Genomic DNA, 9,287 nt, shown 5'->3' with positions numbered 1-9,287 from the left:
TGCACACGGCGAAGTGTGGTTAAGAGCATTGTTAAATTAAGTTAGCGAAAATTCCGGGACTTTGCCAATATCCCTTTAATAATTGTCAGATTAAATCAAAATGTATTCATTCATGCCTTTGGATACGAATCTTAGTGATGAAATTCTTTATCTTTTTGGTAGTTTTTTTTTCAGGTTGATCTGCTAATTCCAACTCCCCCCTACAGTGGTTACAGCATAGTGGGTTTGTTGATTGAGTTTCATTTATTTACAAATTGTTAAGTTCTTAATGTAGTACTAGTTTGCCACTGACTTTTGTTTTCACAATGTATTGTTTTCCAATTGTGAAGAGAGGCAAAACTCTGAGGTTTCACAGAAAGAAATCATAAGAATTCTCCTTTCTTATATATATTGCTACACAATGGGACATTCCGCCGCAGTGTGGGCGAATCTGACACGTGCGCAGATCGGACGGCCCCTCCCGTCCTCCGCACACGCCCACCGTGATGTTGGTGCCGTCCAACGCATAGAAGTGGTTAGAGACACATCAAGTTAAATACTCTGATGCCTTATCCTTCCTCACTTTTTAGAGTTTTCGAATGTTCATAAGTAGGTTGGATTTGCTTCTGTAATCCTTAAGATTTAGTTGATGTGCATTTTTATATTCTTTAGTGTAAACACTCTGACACCCCCACTGCAAGAAATGCAGTTTTAGCATAACAGAATTCAGAGACAAGTACCCGAAGCTGCCATGTTTTTGGAATAGAAGAAAAGATTACCTGTAAGAAACAAGCATTTTTTTAAATTCAAATCAACATGACATGTGCACACAACAATGGTGCCTGCCACCCAGAGCCCTGTCCCGCCCTCGGTAATGCTTTCAGTCTTAATTAGCCTGTTTCGTTATCCAGTTAAATTTGTAAACGTGATTACTTTTTCTCCCGAATTTCTGTTCTTAGTCATAAAGTGAAAAATACGCGCTTGTTGTCTGTTAGTAGCCTGACTCCCTTGGTAACAGCTTTACTAATGCCATGAGTCACGCTGTAGCTATAATACATGTGCGACTTGGAGTTTTATTTTTTATTTCGGTTGCTGCTATTTAAAGAAGTGGCTTTTTAAATGGACCGAAGTGATGGAAAGAACATGTTGTCTCGAAGCCCCCTCTAACTCCCTTGCACACCAATCACAACCAACCCTGTCCATCTTCTGTGCATCATGCTGGTACCATTGCGTTTTGCACCAGTAAAGATATGCAAAAGGTCTCGCATTTACGCGAGTCTCACCCTCTCCCTCACACCCCCTCTCCCTCGCACCCCCTCTCCCTCACACCCCCTCACCCACCCTAACATTCACACCCCTCACACTCACACCTCCTCACCCTCACCCTCACACACCCCCCTCACCCTCACACCCCCCTCACCCACCCCCTCCCCCTCACACCCCTCACCCTCACAACCCTCTCACCCTCACAACCCTCTCACCCTCACTCCCCCACCCTCACCAGCACAGCATAACAAAACATAACATAGCATAACAAAACACAGCATAGCATAACAAAACAAAGCATAGGATATTGAAACAAAACATAGCATAACAAAACATAGCATAGCAAAACACAACAAAGCATAGCACTGCATAACAAAACACAACAAAACATAGCATAGCATAACAAAACATAGCATAGCAAAACACAACAAAGCATAGCATAGCATAACAAAACACAACAAAACATAGAATAGCATAACAAAACATAGCATAGCCAAACACAACAAAGCATAGCATAACAAAACACAACAAAACATAGCATAACAAAACAAAGCATAGCATAACATAACAAAGCATAGCATAATATAACAAAGCATAGCAAAACAAAACATAGCATAGCATACAGCATCACTCAGCACCACCACAGCATCACTCAGGGGCACCACAACATCCATATGCGCTACCAAAGCATCACTGAACGCCACAGCATCACTCATTCGCCATCACAGCATCAATCTGTGCAACCATTCAACAACAACTGGTTCAAATATGTTCTCTCAATGTTTCAAGCTTTATTACAAATGTAACAAAGAGATGCTAATATTTCACTTCTGTTTTTGGCTTTTCGTCACAATAAAATACACTGAACATAATCTTCAAAAAAGTTATTTACAAAAGTTGAAGCTATTGTCATTATAAATTACAATAACTTTCATTTAAGTATTATTTTAAAAAAATTAAAAGCCTTTGTTATTTGTAATATCAATACATGTAAGTCACGTAAATACAACACATATTGCATTACAAATGCTATAGGTTTCAAATTTGCGAAAGTTATAACTATTGGCATTGTAAATGACAAATCTATTAATTTCGATATTTTCAAAAACAAAAGCTAAATAAAAAATGTGTCATTTACAATACCAATACCTCACACTTTCCTAATGCGAGACCTATTGCATTGCAAATGCTTGTTGTAACAGTTCTCTCATGTAACGTAACTGGTTCTATTGTACAGTGCTCTGACACCTTCGGGAAGTCCGCGCTTTGTAAAAACGCATTAAATAAATGAATAAATATAATAAATAAATACACATCTCCCAGCCCCGCAGAGCCGAAGTCAAACACGGGAGATTACATCCTGCAGTGCAGCAAAAAAAAGAGGGCGTCAACGGGAGTTTTACATATTTATATAGAGCGTTTCAGACTCTGCTTGGTTACATGGCAACTTGGGTTTTGTAGTTCTGTGCTACTTCGGACTTGTAGTTTTTTTCATTATCGTTTTGCTGTAAACTAAATTGCTTACTGTTAATATAAAGTGAAGGATTGCTTAACCCTCGCCCCATTCGTGGAATCCTGTTTCTGTTCTGTCATCATAGCCCTTCATCTTTAGCTGACGATTTGTTATAGAAAAAGTGACCAGCCTTTATACATAGGCAAACATTACATCCTTCTTGGAAAGTGGAAGTTTGTATCCCAGTATCACAGGACGAAAGAAAATCTCTCGGCACAGTCCCGCTCTATCTTTTAAGAAGGAGCGTGATTCCAAATCCCAAATATGGCGGCAGCCTCCGAAGGCCACGCCTGTGCCATTTCTTTAAGGATTACTCGCTCTAGTGTTTACCTCACTGCCTCCTCTACTGTGATTGGTCCAACACTTGAAAGAAGGCTGGACAGTAGCTGTCACGCGCCTTCTCCCTGGAGGTCACGCATGCGCGCTGATAGCTGTGTAATGATCGGCGGCGCGGGTTGAAAGTGAGAATCTAACTTTTGCGCGGCCTGGGCGCGAGCAGAGGTGGCGGAGCTCGAGGCACTTCTGAAACCCGTAGAGAGTAGCGCGGCCGCTGACCGCGTCGCTCAGTCTACTCTCGCCCCTAGAATTGGTGGGAACGCCAGCCCCGCCTGATATTTGTGGTGGTGGCTGTCTCCTAGAATCGGGCGGAAAACCAGTGAACGCCTTCGGTGCCCGGGGTACGCGGGCGAAGAAGAGGACCCCGAGAAGATGGCGAGTAAAGAAAGTAAGCGCCACGCAACCTCGGGGTTTGGGAAGAACACAGCGGCCTGTACTGTGACGTCATAGCACACCGGGTCTGGAGCGCTCCTAACCCGTTATGACGTCGTCGCACTGCAGCATGTCCATCTGCTCCAAATGCATGCTCACTCTACAGCCCCTTGAGTGCCTCCAAAGGGCAGGGTGCTGTATTGAGTGTGGGAGGCTGGCGAGAAATGGCGCGAAAAATGCCGGGCGGCAAACCCGCCGAGCGTGTGCACTTTTATGTATGCGAAATCTGAAAGGGATTGGAGGTCCTTGCGGCGACTCAATTTTCGAATTATAACATGGCCATGCGACTAAGTATATAAGTTAATTGTGCAATTTGGTGGCTATGACGGAAACTGACGTGTATAGAACCATAACATGGTAGTCGTTTCTTGATTTAGCAAGTAGTACCGTTCTCCTCTCAACAAATCTCGCTGTCTGGTCTCCCCTCCCTTTAGTACACCCTTTGCCGACTACCCCAGTCCACTGATTTCGTTGGACTGGTTTCTGCACCTCCTGTCTACTTTTGAAGAATTATGACACCAAGAAAGATCAGGCCAGGTGGCACTGCCTTCTCTGTCGGGCTGTCAGACTCCGTAGTCCCTTCAGATTGAACAAAATATCTAATCTTTGATGCGGATTGAAAGCGTATTCGCTTCTCAGTGTGTTATAATAATATCGATGGTTGTTTATCTTGGAGACGCTTCACAGCGCTGCGTGGCATTAAGCACACTGATGTAAATTAATATCCAGTCTAGTTAGCAGAATGAGCTTTGTGTATGAACCCAGGCATAATTGTTTCTTTGGTTGCCCCTGAAAAGTCCATATAATTGCTTCACCGATCCGTGGCTCCACTGGTGGTTGCTTAGTTTTGCGTAGCCTACCTAGTATCGGAAGGCATATGCAGGTTATGTTCCTTGAATTTGATTTGGTGTTTATTTTAACTTGATGATTGACTGTTATGGTTTTTGTTTTATTGCCTTTACTAGTCTCTCTGTGGAGTGACATATTTATCACTATTTTCAGGGCAAGCAAAGACGACACAAGCTGTCTGGTTGCAAATGACCAGTTGTAAGCTAACCAAGAATTGACATTGGACTTACATCCCACCCATTGGTTGGCTTTGTCACTAATTTGCTTGCTCTTTTTTCAATGGCTTGCCTTGTCCGACTTGTTTGTCTCTCCCTGGAGTATAGATAGCCTCATTTCGTGGGTCCTTCCAGTGTTCACTTTTAGGGAGATACTTTTTTTTTCTTTAAGCATTCCGTGCGAATGCTTAAACAAGAAAAATGACGAGTTAATGTCATGAATGTGTCATGGTACTGCTGGCAGGTCTATCATTCAAGTTCACACGTGTGAAAATGTATGCACGTGTGTTACTACACGCTTGTGCATACACAATGACACAAGTGGCTTTCTTTTATTTACTGTTTCTAGATGGACGCTCATTGAAGCTGTACATTTTGAGTGAAAGCTTTTTAACTGGAAAACTGAATGGCTAACAGCAAATGACAGGTGCCAGACTTGTGTGGGGAGATGCATCTAAAGAGATTGACAGAGCAAGTGGAGGAGGAATGATGGGAGCATGAGTCCCGGGTGGTAGAAACTGGGGAGGAGGGGGCAGCACAGCGTGCGAGGACTGCGGCTACTGATGGGGGTGGGTGAGGATGGGCCGGGCTGTGCAGCATGGCAAAAAAGATGGATGGCACTTAAGCTGTCATTTTTATTGGAGTGAGCAAATGCTGTTATTTGCATGCATACCTCCAAAATAAGTTTTTTTTTAAAGCACTGTGTGGGAGGGGGGGGGCGACAGGGTATGGGAAAAAGCACTATTTGCGGGAGAAGCGCACACGTGCGAGCATAACACTAAGGAGGAAATGGAAAAGTACACGGGCGAGTGAGACTTGGCTAGGCAGGCGACTCAAGAAGTACACAAGGGAGATAGCTGGAAAATACAAGCACTCAATCAGTCCCTAGCAGTGATGGATAAAAGCCAGCCAATCAGATGATGAAGAAGGTATGCTCTAGGGCAGGGTCTCCACCCGGTCGATCGCGAGCTACCGGTAGCTCACTGAGGCCCTGTCAGTAGCTCGCGCTAGCATTTTGATCTTGTTGCTCTTTATTGTCCTTATTGTTTTTCGGCCTTTTTTAGTAGCTGTTGCCTGCCCTCATTCAAACCTGCTGCTCTGGTGGGGCGGGCTGAAGAAGACGACTTCGATCATCGTCATCAGTCATATCCTTTAGCAGCGTAGCACCGCACTTTCATCCTGCGGGACATGTACCAGGGCAGAGCAGCAGGGGCTGGGGAGCTTGGTAGTGAGCAAGTGGTGTGGCACAGGCAGCTTGAACTGCTACCATACCAGTACCTGCGCCACTTGCTTTTTCCAGGCTGGCACCTCATCTTTAATCTCCGTGTGAAGCAGTAGATCGATCGGTAAGCCCTGGCCTGAATTAGTTGTTGCTGCGTAGTTGTAAGCTGACTAAGCAAGAGAACGCTTCCTACAATTCTTTCTTAGATTTTGATCAGACTGCTATTTGTTTCAGCATGGCACTGTGTACGTCCATTGTTGTGTGTTTGCAGACAGCAGAATCTCTTTCCTGATTTAGTTGCAATATAATTGTGCGCCCGTACCCCAGCATTAGTCTTTTCAGCCCCATGCGACAAAAATATTCTTAACCAGACCCACGGTCAGTGACGAATATGGGGGGCATAAAGAGAGTGAGAAGGGGGAGAAAAGATCTGTGATGCTAACCATTGAAATAAGAAGGTAAAAACTTACTTCATATTAATGGCAGTGAAACAAACCTAAACAGATTGTACCGAAATTCACGAATTTAAAATGCAGTAGTGAATTACAATATTTTCTGCAACATGTGGATTCCCAGAGATAGCATTCCCTAATGGAAAAGAAAACTATGGTGGCCATTTCCTGGTGTTTTATTTATGCCTTTAAAAAGCTGAAAGTTGTTCCTTGGTGTTTGGTGAAAATTACACTTAGAGGTCAAGTGTATGCATCGCGTGTCACCTAACTCACTGGCAACCTTTTGGAGTGAGCATACATGGCAATTACTGAAATCTAAATAGGGTCTGCAAACAACATCCGTGGCATGCAGCAAAAAGAATTAGCAAGATAGAGGTTTCACAGCAAACTGCATTTTCATTACAATATAGATTGCTGGCTTATTATTTGAAATATCTCAAAATAAAAGGATCTTGCAGTACAACTCCCCTGATTGAAGCTCTTAATGTATAGTATAGTGGGTGTGAATGGATGCCAACTCAGAAGTTATAAATACCTCTTCTCAGAGATGTTTTATGCGTCGCAAAGTGGACTCTGTGGAGTCTGGACCAAGGCTTCAGCCTTCCAGGGGGCCGTGATAGAGCACGCTCTGTTCTTCTCAGAGTCTTTCCCTTAAACCATGAATAATTCTTAAACATGTTGTTTTAATTGATTCCCTTTAATTTATTTGTAATGTCTGTGAAAGTCTATTGCAGACTTTTTTTTGCAGAGAAATGTTGTGTTTGTTTCTTTTTTTTATTTCAAAAGCTTTTATTGGACGTTTCAGGGCTATATATCATACAAATCATAAATTGCAATGTACATACAATCGATACTTGTAATTACACATCATTCAGCATAGAAATGCATTAAGACCCATGGTGGTGGTCATTCGGGACGATCTTGAAGACAATGTGGAAAACCACCATGCAGCCTGCCTAGGCTGGGCACCTGAGGGGCTACAAAACAAATGAATTGGAGATGGAAAGGAAAGGAACGGAGTAGATAAGAGGAAGAAGGAGAAAGTGGAAAGAGAATAAAGGTTAGAGATGAGATGTAAGAGGTAAGAAGCTTGATGTAAGATGTAAGAAGTTGGATGTCAGATGTCCACCACGATGCGGCCTAGCAATCCAGGTTTACCTGTGACTGGTTATTTAAGCTGTGCGAAAGTATAAGTGGCCCCCCGGGAGCTGTAGGAAGAAATGGGGAGCATGAAGATTCACGGTGGTTTGTGGGTTTTGAAGTAGATGTCTAGTGAGTTCCAAAGTTTCCTTTGTGAAGTTCGCCCTGGTGTGTTTTGTAAAGTGATATTATCAGCTCCTCGGAGGTTAATCACCCAGTTTAGCCAGCAGGCATAGCTTGCCTTTTTGGTGTCTTTCCAATTGTTTAGAACGACTTTCACAGCTGCCGTAAAGAGGAGGTCAAGGAGTGCCCTTTCTATTTCTGGGAGTTTGGGTCTCTTTAGTAAATCCGAAAATAAGATAGGGGAGTTCTTTGGCTGGTGAGATATTAAATACTTTGTGGACGAAGTCAAATACCCTGTCCCAAAACAGTGAGACAGTCGCATTGGAGTATGAGATGTTCTAGATCACCTTCTGCACGCTTGCAGTTCCAACAGAATGCGTCAGGGCTGAGTTTATGTGCATATAGGCGAGCCGGCGTCCAGAAGACTTTATGCATGAGCCCGAACTTGGCTTGTGATAATGTAGGGCTTATTTTATGGCTTGTGCAAGATCTCCACGCCGTGGACCACTCCATCTCTGAGATGGAGAAAGAGGCGACTGACGACCAGAACTGTATTGTTTTGGTATTCAATGTTGATGATTGCGGGCTCAATAATTTGTATAACCTTGAGATCTGGTGGCCTATTTTATTTAGGGAGGAGAGGAATGAGGGAAGAGCTGGGTGTTTGGATGTCAGTCCCGCTTTTGTAATGGCAGTTTTAACGTTGAGGAATATGTAGAAGTCGGAACTATCAATCCCAAAGTTCGATTGGATTTTCGTAAAGGGTAGCCATTGTCATAGAGTTGGTGAGGGAAGAAGATTCCCTTCTTGATCCAGGTTGGGTTGAATAGTGGTTTACCTTTGTAGGTGATTGAGGAGTTTTTCCAGATCGCTTCCCACCTAGATTTTCTTATCGTTGAGTCTAACAGTTTATCTACTCTGAGTAGGGCTATTTTGGTGTTGGTAAATATGGGTTTAGAACATGGGATCTGATTCGCTTTCATTGAAAGGATCGAGATGGGAGGCATGCCTTCCAGAAGCGCTTTTTCGACATCTAACCACTCCGGCGAGTAGTCCATTGGGGGGGGGACAGCCAATAGGATCCTTGTTTCGCTAAAAAGGCAATTTGATATCTTTTAAAGTCAGGGAGGTTGACGTCGCCCATGGATTTATCTAGTTTCAATTTTTGCAGGCTGATGCGTGCTTTTTTCCCTTTCCAGATGAAATTGCTAAGAGTTTTATCTAATTTATTATGAAATTCTTGGGACAGCATCAAGGGGAGCATGATAATTAGGTAGTTTACTAGCGGTGTAATCATCATCTTGATGGTCTCCAGCCTACCCCACCAAGTGATGAAGCGGGGTGACCATCCGTCTAGTTGAGTTTTTATTTTTTCAAGGGTGAGTTTCTCATTATGTAGTAGGGTTTCTATGATGGAGCTTCCAAATTCTATACCCAGGTATTTGATGTAGTTGTTTTGCCAGACTAGACCTGATAAACCTAAAGATTTTTTATTAGTGAATATGTTGAGGGGTTTAACTACAGATTTATCCCGATTCAGTTTGTAGCCTGAATGTTTAGAGTATGATTCTATAGAATCCATCAGAGCGGCTATCGAGGTATCAGGGTTTTCAGTGACTATCAGAATATCGTCTGCGTAAGCAGCCAGTTTTATCCCCGAAGTTGATGCCACTAACATCTGCGTTCTGTTGTATGTCGCGGAGGAGAGGTTCCATTGCCAGAAGGAATAGGGAGGGAGATAATGGGCAACCCTGTCTAGT

At 43.2% G+C, this 9,287-nt stretch overlaps 1 protein-coding gene across 4 annotated transcripts in view; it reads left to right on the top strand.

Annotated features, from left to right (window-relative positions):
• The first annotated feature begins 3,117 nt into the window (after positions 1-3,117).
• The window catches only part of RBBP7 (RB binding protein 7, chromatin remodeling factor), a 99,413-nt gene continuing 93,243 nt past the window's right edge, over positions 3,118-9,287 (top strand). For 2 of the 4 annotated variants that reach the window (XM_078658102.1, XM_078658099.1), the window contains exon 1: positions 3,165-3,482. In XM_078658102.1, the coding sequence (XP_078514228.1) occupies positions 3,467-3,482 (16 nt within the window). In that variant the 5' untranslated portion in view covers positions 3,165-3,466. Of the gene's footprint in view, positions 3,483-9,287 lie in introns of all 4 variants that reach the window. The other 2 variants (XM_078658101.1, XM_078658100.1) reach the window with 2 other exon arrangements.

This window comes from Lissotriton helveticus, chromosome 8 (assembly GCF_964261635.1).
Source record: "Lissotriton helveticus chromosome 8, aLisHel1.1, whole genome shotgun sequence".
In the NCBI taxonomy this organism is placed as follows: domain Eukaryota; kingdom Metazoa; phylum Chordata; class Amphibia; order Caudata; family Salamandridae; genus Lissotriton; species Lissotriton helveticus.
The sequence above is the reverse complement of the archived record's forward strand: the minus strand, read 5'-3'. Positions and strand labels throughout refer to the sequence as shown.